At 40.8% G+C, this 15,546-nt stretch overlaps 1 protein-coding gene across 2 annotated transcripts in view; it reads left to right on the top strand.

The window, feature by feature from the left end:
* PAM (peptidylglycine alpha-amidating monooxygenase) overlaps nt 1-15,546 on the top strand; it is a 111,917-nt gene that overhangs the window by 45,096 nt on the left and 51,275 nt on the right. For both annotated transcript variants that reach the window (XM_056847830.1, XM_056847828.1), the window contains exons 7-11: nt 4,470-4,518; nt 7,141-7,208; nt 8,442-8,522; nt 9,426-9,502; nt 10,678-10,781. In XM_056847830.1, coding sequence (XP_056703808.1) covers nt 4,470-4,518; nt 7,141-7,208; nt 8,442-8,522; nt 9,426-9,502; nt 10,678-10,781 — 379 coding nt within the window. The remainder of the gene's footprint in view (nt 1-4,469; nt 4,519-7,140; nt 7,209-8,441; nt 8,523-9,425; nt 9,503-10,677; nt 10,782-15,546) is intronic.

Raw genomic sequence — 15,546 nt, 5'->3', positions numbered from 1 at the left:
TTTGTACAGATTTCTACCTTTGGGTATGCATTCCTGAATATACATAGGCATGCTGTCATTTTTCACATATCTCATTACTTCCCCCTGTTTATAAAAGAGATTTGATTGACTTAATGGCACTAATTACACTGTTATCACAGAAACAAAGCAAAATTAAAATTCATGGTGCATAACACATTGTTTTGTATACAGATACTGGTCTAAGAAGAGAACTTGCATCTGGCACAGTGCTTATTGTGCATACTCTTAAAAATAAAGCTACAAAAAGAAGAGGCTCTGTTACATAAGGGTAAATGAGTTTTAGTGCTATTAAAAAGGCAGCTTCATGTAAATGGCTTTTCGCTGCTTATGTAATTGACATTCCTCATGACTCTTTTTCCAAACAAATTATACAGATGCAGATCAGCATCTTAAATCTCAGGGAATATGGAGTTTAAGATGAAACCTTGTGCCAAAGCAGCTGTCATTTCCATAGTCTTAAAATTCGCTTGAGAAGAATTAGGAAAAATAGTTGCTCTATCACCATTTTGTCTAGCTCATAGCAGTCTAATCCCCTAGTTGTGTCAATATTCCTTGACATGCTGCTTAAAACTGGACAAATAGAAAGTAATTTACATTTTCACAAAGTAGTTTAGGAAGTTTAATTTGATTCGATTGCTTACATTTTTCATCTTTGTACTGTGATAAGGCTGATTTTAGGGTACTCAATTTTGTAAACCTTTAATGCATCTCCTGAGTGGCAGTTACCATTTATTTTTGCCACTAATCAAAGAATTAGGAGCCATTATGCATATCACAATGGATTTTGTTATGTACACTCTGCAATCCAGAAGAGCTATTAAACCACCCTCGTAAGCACAGCTTCTTGTTTGATCTCTGTTGGAAACTCTGCATAGAGAATCAGCTTTGAAGGAGACCTACTTTTGAGGCAATATGAATGCATTTTCCTCGCTTTGCCACAGGGCAAATGGAAGCCAATAATTTATTTGGCCTGGAGCAATGCGTACTTGTATTTTAACTGAAAAGCAAAATCAAAGGAATTATTCTAGACCGACTAGCAAATAGTAAAGATGGTTTTAAGATGGTGTATCGAGCTTCTATTGTGTTTTTAGTTACTCTTTTAGCTAATGTAACACTTGACAAAAAGCCAATGTTAAAATCTCATTTTTCCCAGTTTATCACACCTGCAGAGTAGAGAGCTTGTTTGACATGACCATTTTGTAAAGTGAAAGTGTAAGTGAAAGAAACAGATCAGTATGTATAGTGTGGTTCAGAAGGGGAGTTTTTGTTTATACATGTGAGAAGAGCGAATACAAGGATTAGTATGTTTCTTGCCAAAAAAAAAAAAAAATCCTAAATGATCTGCAGCCTAGCCTAGACTTTACTTTAGCGTCAGCATAGCAGACACATTTCCTGAAGTACATACTGTTGTGGATTTAGAGGTGAGCCCTATAATTTTCCTAATGTTTTAACTTGGTGTAGAAGAAAAACTGGAGGGTTTTTTAATCCTTCTCCAGCCAATAGAGATCAGTTCACCTGGAAAAAATGGCCACTTTGGCAATTGAACTCTATGACATTGAAGTCCCTCCCCCCCAAAACCCCACCGTCCTCAGGCTCTGCCCCAAAAACCTCCCGCCAGTGGCAGAGAGGTACCTGGCAACCCTAATGTAGGTTCACATGTGCCGGCAGTTGCTGCTAGGTTTCCCAGTCCCCAGGTGGGGCCTGGAGATTCCTCAGAAATTACAACTGATCTCCAGACGGCAAGGATCATTTCCCCTGGAGACTGTGGCAGCTTTGGAGGGTGAACTCTATGGCATCACATCCCTGCTGAGCTCCCTTCTCTCCCCAAATCTGCACACACACACACACACACACACACACTGCCTTGGGCCTAGGTATGAGTTGAAAGTTTGTGTTAGAGCAGCTGGGCGACACACTTAAATAAAAACAATCAGGATAAGAAAAGTTAAATTCCATATCCTTTTCTTTTTATTGTATATTAAGGCACTTCCTTTCTATTGGTATGATAACAGAGACACAGCCTGCTTTCCTTTGTTTCATTAACAGACTATTGTCCATACATCTGTGTAGAAAATGAGAGGAACTTTAACCCACTGATACTTAAAGCTATACAATAAGCCCTGTGTGCAATGTAGCCTCAGTTCCCCTCTTTCTCTTTAGCCCCCTGCCCCCATTTTCTGTGAAACTTTACTGTCTTCCTTGAATGCAGGGTGAGCAACTACTGGATGGAAGTGAGAAAGGCTTGAGTCTGTGTGATTGAAAACTCTTGTCTGTAAAGTGGGGTCAAATTGACCTGGAGAAACTGGGGCGGGGGTGTCGTTTTTCATTTTTCTGTGACCACGTATTTTACAGCCTTAATGCAGTCAGTTGCTCTATAGTAGTTCATGCCATCATCCTGCAATTTTTGCAAGTCGTGGTGTAATAAAATATAGGGTCATGTTGACAAAATGTTATGATTTCTTAAGTGTCTTATATTTTCTCCCTATTCTTTTTTTGGCCGCGGTTCTGTCTTGTAATGCCAAATATTTCTTAAAGAGTTTTTTTCTTGGCAGCTTCTGGGATGCTCAGTGCGAACCCCTAGGCTTTTTCATTTCTATAACTAATTGTTTGGTCTGTGACCATTTCACTGGATTAATAACGAACACTTTTTCTCAAGGCAAGAGTTTTAAATGTGCTTCCTTGACCATGGTTTAAGAATTCACATATACTATGATGAATAGTATTCTCCATAAGTTATAAAGTTTTTTGGAGGGGGTGTACTTTGAAAAGAGCTCTGGAAAATGATAATGCTATTTCTCTAAAATTTACTGCAATGCTAACCTGAGAAAGTGCCTGATGCTGATGTTTATAACTTTCCAGTAGCTACTTGAAATATCATTACTGACCTACGAGCACCCTTCCCCCCCCCAAATAGTCAAGTGTAACCACTCTTGAGATTTTTAATTCATATTTATGTGGAAGGAAGATCTGTGTTTTCCCCTTTGATACGGACTTGGAAGGCTTTAAGAGGGGAGTGGACATGTTCATGGAAGACAGGGCTATCCCTGGCTACTAGTCAAAATGGATACTAGTCATGATGCATACCTATTCTCTGCAGTCTCAGAAGAACATGCATATTATATTAGGTGCTGTGGAACACAGGCAGGACAATGCTGCTGCAGTCGTCTTGCTTGTGGGCTTCCTAGAGGCCCCTAGTTGGCCACTGTGTGAACAGACTGCTAGACCTGATGGGCCTTGGTCTGATCCAGCATGGCTTTTTTATGTTCTTATGACTTGGGTAGCTTCTAATCATAGAAGAAGGTTGATTTTCAGTGCCTCATGACTGCTGATTTCATTTGTCCCTATTTATTTTTTACTGGAGGGGGCCACCAAAGTTTTCTTCTAAGAATCTCATTTTCTGGCACATCTTGGGTCAGGCATTAATAGCCTCTGCACCTAAGGAAGTAGAGTTCTTCCAAGTATTTCTTCTGTGTTTTGTGTGTGTGCATGTGTGTTTCTAATGTGCAAAAGATTACCTTACTACTCAAAGTTGAATAAGCCACACTCTTTTTAAAAAAGGTGTTTCCAGGGAAATAACAAGCTCTATTTATTCTTGAGGTGGGCTAGATAGCTGCTTAAAGTACAGATACTGGAGAAAGGAAAATATTTTTTCCTGAATGTTATATTTTACTGTAATTAAATAATCAGCATATTATGATTAAAAGGATAATTTCTATATCTTGTAATTTGTTTCCATTAGCCTCTTACAGCAAAAAAATTACTTGCACTGAAAAGTAATTTTGCTCTTTCAAATGCTTTAGTTTTCCCTCTGCTTAAAATGACATTACTGCCTCCCCCCCCCCCTTTTAACAACTCTGGCTGTTTGGTTTTTAAAATAGAATTACTAACTTAGAAGCTTCTGTGGGGCAGTATATTACATTGGTTGTTCATATTATTGCCACAATCAGATGTTTTAATGCAAATGAGAGCCAGCGTGGTGTAGTGGTTAAGAGCGGTGGTTAGGAGCGGTGGACTCTAATCTGAAGAACTGGGTTTGATTCCGCACTCTTCCACAAGAGTGGCGGATGCTAATCTGGTGAACCAGGTTGGTTTCCCCACTCCTACACATGAAGCCAACTGGGTGACCTTGGGCTAGTCACAGCTGTCTTAGAGCTCTCTCAGCCCCACCTACCTGACAGGGTGTCTGTTGTAGGGAGAAGAAGGGAAGGTATTTGTAAGCCGTTGATTCTTCCTTAAGTGGTAGAGAAAGTCAGCGTATGAAAACCAATTCTTCTTCATCACTGGCACAGCAAGAATGGCTTTATAATATGCATAGAAAAAATGTGCATATGCTTGATGGGCAGGTTGTTTGCTAAGGCACTGTAATGCAAGTACTCAGTCTCTAGAATACTAATGGAGGGGAAATGACAAGGCATATACCTAAACCTCTGTTTTAATATTTTGTGCAGATAAACACAAAGACTGTTCTGGTGTAACTTTACATCTGACGAATCAAAAGTAAGTATTTCCAACACCTTTCCTGAAGCTTCTGTCATATTTCTTCACATGGTCCCTTTGAGGCAATTGTGGGAGCTTTGTGACAGAGGCTGTGGTAGGGAGAAAAATCCTCTCAAAGGGACCTGAGCAGAAGTTCTGAACACTTGGGAGGTTTTCTTAAAAAAAAAAAAAAAAAAAAGACTGATGAGCAGCTGCTTCAGGTTGACTTCAGCATATATTTATATAATTGGGGAAAGGAGAGTCAGCGTGAGTAAAAGAAATCTTGAAGGGGAAAAAACCATGGTAATTCAGCATTTCAATTTGCAGCTGAAGTACATTACCAAAAAAAAAAGGAATGTAAAAGTAAGTTGGCAATATTTCTCCTCTTCATTTTTCGCTTTTAAACAATTTGTTCTGTCAGTCTTCTTTGCCAGACCATCTTGGTGACACTGCTATTTGTTACCCTTCAGACCCCCGCTTCTATAAGTTGAGACAGCTTCCTTGCTTCCCCACCCTTTTTGGTGTCATCTCAACCCCCCTCCCCAAACACTCAAACAGCAAAACAGTAAGTTCTTCGGTGGTCCAGGGTGGGACAGTCATCACTAACTGGAAGGGGTTCCTCCCTTGATCACCCAGTTTTGGCCCTGTCTGGCTGGCAGACAGGTCATTGCCCACGACATAAGTTAAGAACACAGTGACTCCTTTTCTCCACAGCCTTTTCTTACTCTTTTGATTCCCTGTTTCTGTCAGGGAGGGCGTTGGCGTTTTGCTGCCCAAGGTTGAGGCATGCTCACCTCTGATAGAGTCCCCCCCCCCCCCGGTGTCTTCCAGGAAGCTTCCTGGGCTTGAAAGGAGAGAGTCATCAAAAGTTCTTTAAGGAACTGGAAGATAGCCTGAACGTGATTGAAGGCACAGATGGACTTTAAGGAGACATAAAAAGTTTAACATAGGAGAAAGGATTAGGGTACATTCCACCAGTGGGTCAGCATTTCTGCAGGAAAAAGGTAAAGGTAGTCCCCTGTGCAAGCCACAGGTCATTACTGACCCATGGGGTGACGTCACATCCCAACGTTTACTAGGCAGACTATGTTTACAGGGTGGTTTGCCATTGCCTTCCCCAGTCATTTACACTTTATCTCCAGCAACCTGGGTATGCATTTTACCGACCTCAGAAGGATGGAAGGCTGAGTCAACCTTGAGCCGGCTACATGAAACCGACTTCCGTCGGGATCGAACTCAGGTCATGAGCAGAGCTTTTGACTGCAGTGCTGCAGCTTACTACTCTGCACTACCTTCTGCTGAAGGGGATGAGAAATAACAAGCCTTCTTCCATCAGCCTGCCTAGCCTCCTGTTACCTTGTCCCTTCCCTCTGTGACTTAATCGGGGCCATTCAGCTTGGGTAGAGGAAGGGAGAGACAACAAGCCCTCTTTCATTGAGCAGCAGCTTAGAACAAAAGTTTGATATTGCTTCTGCCCTCTTATTAGATGGTAAAAGTGTGGTTTTGTTGTTTTATGACTGAAAGTTGCCTTGTGATATTTTTAAATTGAGAGAGTGAAATATAAATATGTTATTTAAATGAGCAGCCAGTGAAATAATGCTATTGAAATGGAACAGATTTTGTGGGAGGGGCAAAAAAAATGTTTTAAATGAGGCAACAGGTTTCTCCTTAATAGTTTTGGGTAAAGGCAGACAGTGAAAGGAAAGGGTTCTGTTTTGTGAAAACTGAGTTTGAGGTGCAGGAAAGTCCAGGTGAAGAGGTGGCCACTATTGGGACAAAAGGTGTGAGATGCTGGTAACTGGATTTTTTATAAAGATAGGTACAAAGATGTTTGCATTTTCCCTTCCATATGTCTAATATCAGATTGTAAACTGTTAAAGGCTTAAAATCTCTTTAAATTAATTTGTTATCACGAGTTGAGTAGGTCAGAAACCTGAGCAGCCTGTGGATGCCTTTTCCTGCCTTTGCTATAATGTGCAATGAATAAGGTTGCAGGGTCGCTCCTTGCAACCGGTGGGAGGTTTGGGGAGGCGGGGTTGGGGGCTGCGATCAGTGTCATCTATGTGATTATGTCAGGTCGGGTTTGTTTTTCCCAATCAGCTGTTTGGCAGGGAGGACTGGGCTGCTTTCTTCTCCAGCGCCCCCATTAGGGCCGCCCCGCACAAACCCAACCTGACGTCATCACAGAAGAGACGCTGATTGCAGCCCCCAACCCCGCCTCCCTAAATCTCCCGCCCACCAGCTAAGATTCAGTGGGCAACAGGAACAATGGGCAGTCGATTGCCCGGCATAAGCGGGCAGTTGGGAACCTTAGCAATAAAGGATTTGTGTGTCTCATTTCTGGTGAGACCAGAGAGCCTCAGTGGTCACTGCACTATAAGTTGAGGTGTGTAGATCCCTGCTTCTCACATGCAAGCAGAAGCATGATTGGCTGGCTTCTACTTTTGGGGCTTTTTAGTAAATGTGCATCACCACCTCTGACTCAGGATAAAGGATGGATTGTTGCAGATCTGTGTGCATTGAATTTGGAAACGTGCTGTTTATTTCGGCTCCAAGTTTAAGATTGACAGCACTCTCATCACAAACAGACTTAAAACGAGCGATTCAGTATTTTTATGGAACTCACAATATATTTTTTTGTAGACAGCCTATGATTGCTGGCATGTATCTCATGATGTCCATGGATACTGTTATACCTGCAGGCGAGAAAGGTGAGTGAAATTTTTTAAACAAAAACAAAACTGTAACTTGATGTATATATTTCACTGACAGTTATAGCAATGTAAGCTGTAAAAATCTTGCGTCGAGACCCATCAGTGTCATCAGATAAAACTATATGAATCGTATTAAATTCTTTTTTATAAGACTTCTCATGGCAGTTAAAGCACAGATTATTTTCAGCTAGTGGTGAGTTTACTTTTCTTTTTTAAACATTTTATTTATTTTCATAATAATGGGGGTACAGAAAGGAAAAGTAGGGGGGGGGAAACAGGGGATTTTAAGATGTCATTTGTTGTCTCCAGTCCCAGCCTCTGACAAAGCTTTAGTCTTACCCCATTTTTTATCTTAATTTGGTTCATGGATTAGTTTTTGAAGTACGATGAGATGGGTTGCATCTAAAGAATGCTTTTTGGCAGTGAAAGCCAATGGAGGAGCACTTTGCATAGATTCCCCCCTCCCTTTGCAACCTCCCCCCCCCACTTTGCCCCTCATGCTGTTCCTAAGGGTCTCCTGTCCCCCCAGGATTAGCATTTCTAAGACCTAAGTAGGATGCAACAGGTTGGGAAGAGGCAGGAAAGTTCTATTGTGCTGATTGAACTACCTTTCCAGATCTGTGTGTGCAGAGAAACTTCATGTTTCTACATTGAGAGAGACTTTTTACCATGTGTTTGCTTCTGAACTTGATTTATTCTGTATATCCTGGAAAAGCGTGTCGCTGCTGGCAGTTGTACCTTAACATTTCACAGAAGCTGTTGTTCAGTATCAAGGTGTGGATCAGCTTTTCATTTTAAGATAGGATTGTTTTTGTTGTTGAAAATTTACCAACATGTTAATATAGTAAACAAAGGCGGCAGCTTGTTATGTTCTCTCCTCACTTATGCTTTCAACACAATCCTATGCAGAGTTATTCTATTTTTGCCGATGTAAACTTGGAAAGCCTCGTTTCTGTCAATGGAAAGAATGCCATATTTCATGCAAAAGTGCTGTATCCATGGAGTTGCCCTTTGATTTAAATCAATAGAACAGCTCTTGAAAGCAATTTTTGAATGGAAGTCTATACAAAAATACAATGTGCAACTGGGTCTAATGTTCTTAGTATCTGAATTGATCTGGGCTAATAAGTCTTTTTGTATTACATGCACAAGGATCCTTTTCTAATAAGTGGTTTCAGCTTATGCACATAGATGTAATTTTCCTTTACTTTCTTATCTGTTTTATTACAGTGGTTGATGCTGATATTGCTTGCCATTATAAAATGTACCCCATGCACCTGTTTGCCTACAGAGTACACACTCATCGATTGGGTAAGTCTTTTCATTTGTGATCATTGCCTTTCCAGACCAAAGGAGCCTTAATGCAAGTCAGTCCATAACATCTGAACTGAAATATAGATTCCAAGGTATGCTGATTTACTTAAATCTGGATAGGTTGTATCTTTCCTTGTAAGAAATGTACCCTTTCTAAACAAGTTCTGAATTCCTAGCCACAACTCTAAAATTGGGTGTGTTGTCAACAAAACATACAGAAGCAAAAGGTACATTGCACATTTATAAAATACTTATAGTACTTACCAAGGATTCAGTTCCCACATACATAGGGTTGTCAACTGCCAGGTAGTAGCAGGAGATCTCCTGCTAATTCAACTGTTCTCGAGCCGATAGAGATCAGATCACCTGGAAAAAAATGGCCACTTTGGCAATTGAACTCTATGGCACTGAAGCCCCTCCCCTCCCCAAACCCCTCCCTCCTCAGGCTCCGCCCCAAAAATCTCCCGCCGATGGTGAAGAGGGGCCTGGCAGCCCTACACATACAATTCAAGCTACAATGAAGTTGTGACTTTGCAGCTTATTAGAGAGCCTTTAGGATTTTAAAGCTTTCCAGAAAGCAGTTTAGAGGCAGTCACAGATCATACCTTTCGTTCTTGAATAATTGCTTGAATTGAGTGGGCATTATCAGGTGATCTTTTGGAGTGTCAAAACATTTATAGGAAGAAAACAGCGCCATGTGCAGGCCCCAAGCCTTTTAGAGATTTTAATCTGTTAAAATCGAGTCACCAAGTCATCTTTTTGTAATTGTTTTAAAAGATTTCTACCTGAAATATATAAAATGGAAGTAGTGTTGTTGCGGGAGTAGAGTGGGGAGAGAGAGAGAAATAGTCATTCTATAAATGTGTGTGCCATTTACAGTGTAGAAATGTTATATTGCAGGTCAAGTAGTAAGTGGATATCGAGTTAGAGATGGTCAGTGGACGCTCATTGGCAGGCAGAGTCCTCAGTTGCCACAGGTATGTCTGGCTCATTTTGTCTGTGTGTGTGTGTGTTTTTTAATGGATGACAGGAATCCTGAATGCAAACATTCTTTCCCGCTACTTGAAGTAAAGGCAGCTGCTTTGTGTGTCATAAGCAAGAGTTGTGTGTTTAATGTATTTGCATGCTGGGCATTGCAGAACTCTTCCACCTAATAAAATGGAACACAACCAGTGGCTATTTGTTGTGCCAGTAACCTAGCCTTACAAAGTTCAGCAGATTCCATAGCAACCAAGATGACCAGCATGATTCATCTTGTGAGACTGCATCAAATGAAAGTTGGTGAAAAATAGATATTGCATCTCTAGGCAAGTTCAAAACAGCAAATCTTGTCTGTCATTTGCAGTGACAGAATTAGGTGCTTTACCTTATCTTGTTTATAAAATGGGTCTAGTTCGATGCCATGGTTGCGATCAAAACTGGCTATGTGCATTTTCTGGGTGTGCAACTTACATTTGCTGTCAGAAGAATGCCCTCCCAGAACCCCAAGCTCCCTCCTCTCCCATTCAGAATGTAGTTTAAGAATTTGGTGAGGGCTTCTTGTAGCCTTTAAACAAAATACCTAGGGCAAAAATCATTTTGCTTGGGACTTTTTTGGCAGAGTGCACACGGAAGTGGTCTCATAACATTGTCCTTTTAGAACCTTTTTTTCCATTCTTTATTTTATTTATGCCACCTCTCCAGTTCTGACTTACAAAAACAAAATAAGCTGTTGTCACCTGTGCTTTAGTAAGCAGTTTCCCCAAAGTACAGCCATACATGGTTTTCTTCATGTAAATAGCCACCCGGGACAATAATAAACACTCAAAAATCAGTTTATTTTGCCATTGGGATACTTTCTTTTTTTTTAAACCCCAGCAAATGTAGCATATTGGGATGAAAAACGTTTCAGTGTGTTTTCAAAGAAAAATTGATCCAGGGAAGCATTGATGCAAAATGATACCAGTTAGTGACGGGGATCTTGAGCAAAACCGAAGTGGCTAGATGGAGATGTGTTTCTTTGCAATGGTATTCTGAAAATGAAATTCTAAAATAATAAGCTATATACCTGAAATATTTGATGTACCTGGATTATCCATGACTCTGTACAGATGAGTGGGAGGGACATACTGAGACACATTCTGAACTATTTCACCTTTATTTCCCTTTTCAGGCATTTTACCCTGTAGAAAACCCTGTAGAAGTCAAGTACGGAGATACTCTGGCAGCAAGATGTGTCTTTACTGGTGAAGGCAGAGCTTCAAAAACACGCATAGGGTATATGTTTCTCTATTTTAAAGATTTTAGTAGCCCTGTTCTGTATTTATCTATTGAGGAATCAAAGCGGTGGTTAGCAGCAGAGCAGGGAATATCTGCCTCATTTACTAGCCTTTTCTTGTGAATCTACACTAGTTGGCTGAAGGAAAAAAGCTTTTCTGTACAGCACATTATGAAATTGATGTTAGGGAATGTATTCAGTTCATCAAAGGCATTTGCCTTTCTCAGCGCAACATTCTGTCCAGCCAAATACAGTACTTATTGAAAGGTACTGATGATACAGCTTGAGACTTGCATGTGAAAATTTTATCATCCCCTGACAACAGAATGTAGGTAAGAGCAAGGTGACAACACGATAGGAATGCATGTGTGGAAACTCAGCTCCCAGACGTGTATTCGGCGGCCTCATTTCTTCACCCTTGTTCCCTGTGGCGTATTTCAAGGCGGGACATTTTTCAGTTAAGTGAAATTTAAAATATTTCCAACACAGTGTAAAAAGATTAGATAACGTCATCAGCGTTCATTATGGTTCTTAAGCATAGTAGCAAAAGCTGTTGCGGTGAAACAGGGCCTTCTGGTTGAATGCCTCAATTTCTGGAGGTACATTGCATAGTCAAGGAAAAACAAATTTCCCCAGCAATGCCCAGGCCAGGCCACTGTGTTTTAACAGGCTGTGTAACTGTTTGATGGTCAGCAGCTCAGTTTAAACAACATGCTTTGCACAGAGTTCTGTGGGTCAGTGTCCAAGAAGTTTCTAAAGTTACATCAGCTTTTTATCTGTAGTTATGGAGAATCTGCCTGTTTCCTGTCCCCAAGTCCAGAGAGTGTTACTGAGGGAAGCTCTTGCTTGAGTCGTCACTCCCTTGCAGGTTGTGTAACTGCAGAAGCCACTCAAGCTTTTCCACACAGTCAGTAATGATGTCCCTTCTCCCACAGCCTGTGCAAGTGGCACGGCTTTGATAACATGGTCATGTTGCCAGAGACTGCTTCTACAGGGAGATTTTTCCTCAAGTAGAAAGCAGAAAAGAGTCCACATTAAATGGAAACATCTACATGATGTCCTGCTCATTCTGAATACAACTTGTGAATTTTTCTGAGGTATTCCATTTTTAAGCTGGATCTAAAAAAAAAAAAATGTCGTAGGGCAGGATCTATGTGGACACTCCTTCCTTTGCCTCTATGGAATCGGGGCAGGCACAGAGCAAAGCTCTGCTTTCAAAATGGGGCATGGCAACTAGCTGTAGTGCATGCACATGCACACACAGACCCCTGCTCTTATTCCCTGCAGATCTGTACTGTAGCATTTTAACATGGCTTAGTGGGGCAAGGGAGTGAGTTTCACATTGCTGCACCTGCTGTTACCTATTCCTTCGCTACTTACTGCTACAGCTGCCATGGGGGGGGGGCACATCCTCCCTCGTGGATGTGACCCTAATCTTGTATTTCTTGTCCAGACAATAGAAGGACACATAGTGACTGTTCTTCTGTGATGAGGACATGTCTTAAGACTTCTCTTTCCTCTATACTGTTCACCATTTTTTAAAACATATGTGGAGATCTTTTGGTTTTGTAAACTTTATTGTAAGTGACATTTCACTTACTGCCTGGGTTTCATAGTCTCACCTACTGGTAAGAACATCTAGCATCTTTTCATTATTTAAACTGTTTTGGTGCAATTGGTTGATGGTTGAAATTTTGTTGTTCTTCAATGTTCAGTGTTCACAATAAACATTTTATTTAGTCCTTATCCTTGAGTTTAGTGATTTGCAGTATTTATCTTCTGAATGGCTTTTTAAAAATCTAGTCCTTCTTTTTTTGCTCCTTTTCCTCTGGCTTCATGTTGGTACTATTTTTGAACAAAATCATATTAAGAATAGTAGTATGTGGATGTGGAAAGTGATTGATGTGAACTGACTGCTTCTTATCCTATAATTTTGTAGTTCATTAGGGTCCTGGCCTATTGTAGTTCATTAGGGTCCTGGCCCCACCTAAGTTTTGACTACACCTTGGTGGGTTTGGCAGATCTTGGTGGGTTTGGCAGATCTTATAAAGTATCAGTCTCCATAGTAAAGAGCCATAAACTGGGGTTGATATTTAGTGAAACAGCCTATGCATCAGAGGACAAGGAGAAGGAAGGAAATTGATGGCTGGTTCAAGTAGTTCTGTAGTTGAGAGGAATTCTTGCATGCTGTCAACAAGGCAGCATTAGGATACAAGAATCCAAAGCTCCTGTAATAATATAATAATAAAGCTGCCTTCTACTGAGTCAGACATCAATATTGTCTACTCTGACTGGGAGTTGGTTCTCCACATTCTTGGCTCTTTCGCATTGCCTTCTACTCGACCCTTTCATCTGGAGATGCAAGTGATTGAATCTTGGATCTTCTGCATGTTTGCTTTGGCCAAATTTGCTCTACCACAGAACCACAGCACCTCCCCCATGAAGTATCTGGTGCCTGTCAGTTGATTACCTTTCATTCCAAATGACCAAAGTCACTGATATTGTGGGCATGACGTGCCATCAAGTTGCTTCCAGCTTATGGCGACCCTGTGAAGCAATGACCTTCAAAACATCCTTTCATTAATAGCCTTGCTCAGGCCTCGCAAACTGAAGGCTGTGGCTTCCTTTATTGAGGCAAACCCTTTCACGTTGGGTCTTCTTCTTTTCCTGCTGCCTTCAGCTTTTCCTAGCATTATTGTTTTTTTCCCAGTGAGTCTTGTCTTCTCATAATGTAACCAAAGTACGATAGCCTCTGTTTGGTCACTTTAGCTTCTAGTGAGAGTTCTGGCTTGATTTGATCTGGACCCCCTTTTGGGCAGTCTGCGGTATCCATAAACTCTCCTCCGACACCACATGTCAGACGAGTCAACTTTGACCTAGAACCCACTTATTTGTCTGATATTAGTCAATGCTATTAATGTTCTCTTAAATTAGTTCATGATTCAATAATATCGGCGCATATTATTTTTGTGAAACACTGCTGCCACAGTTTATTATGTAAAGAGCCTTTCTCCTGATCTGTTAATCAACTACAGAATAATGTTATGTAAATATAAGGTCTCACCTTGGTGACACTTCCTTTCAGAGATTCAGTTTTTAGGGATTTTAACCCTGTCTCATAAGATGTGTTAGGAAAAGAAAATATAGTTGGGAGCTGAAGTAACAGAAGTTTCTTTCATCTTAAAGGTGCATACATATGTTCATTTCTGACATTACCAGGAATTGCTGAAGTTAACCTTCAACTTAAAGTGTGCAAATGGCCTCATTTCTTCATAACGTGATCTATAAAATGCAGACCATTTGTTTAAATCCATTCTGGTTCTTGTTTATTTGTTTTTGGAGCCTTCCTTTATAACAAAGAAACATCTCCCCAATTGCCATTTGCTTTTTACTTCATAGGAAATAATTATTTGCTGGTCGAGTGAAAAAAAAATGTGTCCAGTGATGAGATTTCATTAACAGCCAAATCAATATTTGTACTGGATATATTTGTTCCTTTTAGCTTCCAGAAGTTCCAAACTGTGCTGTGTCAGAAACGCTGACAGTGTTTTGATCCTTTTGAGGCGTGTGGGGGTGTTAGTTTATTCCTCAATGGCACTTCCAACATTTTGCTTATGTTTTTAAAGTAGTGGCAGTTGGACCGACAAGCATGTGGATCGTATGGTGAGGTAGGAAATGTATTAAAAGAAAAGGAGGGGGGGAAACAGAACGAGAGCTTGCTGGGGCAAGGTGGATTTCTGTGGCATTTGAAAGATTCTATCTTTTCAAAAGGCTGAGATATCAATTCCCGTTTTGGAAGGTTTCATCCCTTCCTTTTTCCCTGAGTGGTGTCGTTATTGTTGCTATGGTGAATAAATGAATGCTGCATGATGCCACGGGGGGGGGGGGGGGGAAAGTCAGCATTGACGTCTTCGCAAGCTGCAAATAGTCCACCCCCGCACCTTTTTATTAGAGGAGGCTGAGCGTCTTGATTGTGCAAACTAATTAAAAACAAACAAACAGTGACAGCGGAGTACAGGCCATGCTTCCTTATATTTTTTTAAGCCTATTGGACAGTAGGCCAGCATGGCCTTTTCTGCTCTTTGCCTAGTGATAACGCCTGAAAGAGGCGGCCGCGAACAAATCCGTAAAGGAGGCATGTATCAGTATGTATTGCTTGAAATACATGATCAATTCACACGTGGTAAGTACCGTTCGAAGAAAACAGGAAAAACTTCATTTGGCACTTTTCTGGATTTTAAACGGGGTGCTTCTGCTTCTGGTCTGTGAATAACTGTTATTTGTTAGGTGTTTGTATCTGGTGTTCCCCCCAACACTTGCAGTGCTTTCTCTTGTATAAGCATGCAATTTTAAGTGTGCGCTCCAGGACCTATTGTAACATTTAATCTTAATGGAAGATTACTGCATTTGGCGTTCTGTAACAATAATGAACCTTTTTTTCCCCTTTTTTTACTCTGAGCTATACCTCTGTAGCCTGGCAGAAAAATAAAGTACATGGGATCTGGCAAGCATTAAATAGAAAAGTCCTGAATTAAATCTGTAAATTATTAATAACTTGCGAATAGGATAAATCCTGTTGGCAGCATGGGGTGGGGGGGATCTTCAGGAACGAATACATACTTAACCATTCTGCATTCCCTGTTATTTATCTTGGACACAATCCACTAAGCGCTGTGGCTTTACTCTCTCCTATTGTGCTTTTAAAACAAACATTGAAACTGGAGGAGGCTGTGCAGTATTTTGGTGGATTGCATGTGCATGGCA

The sequence above is a fragment of the Euleptes europaea genome, chromosome 4 (assembly GCF_029931775.1).
Source record: "Euleptes europaea isolate rEulEur1 chromosome 4, rEulEur1.hap1, whole genome shotgun sequence".
NCBI lineage: Eukaryota > Metazoa > Chordata > Lepidosauria > Squamata > Sphaerodactylidae > Euleptes > Euleptes europaea.
Note: the sequence above shows the minus strand (reverse complement) of the source record. Positions and strands in the feature narration are given on the sequence as shown.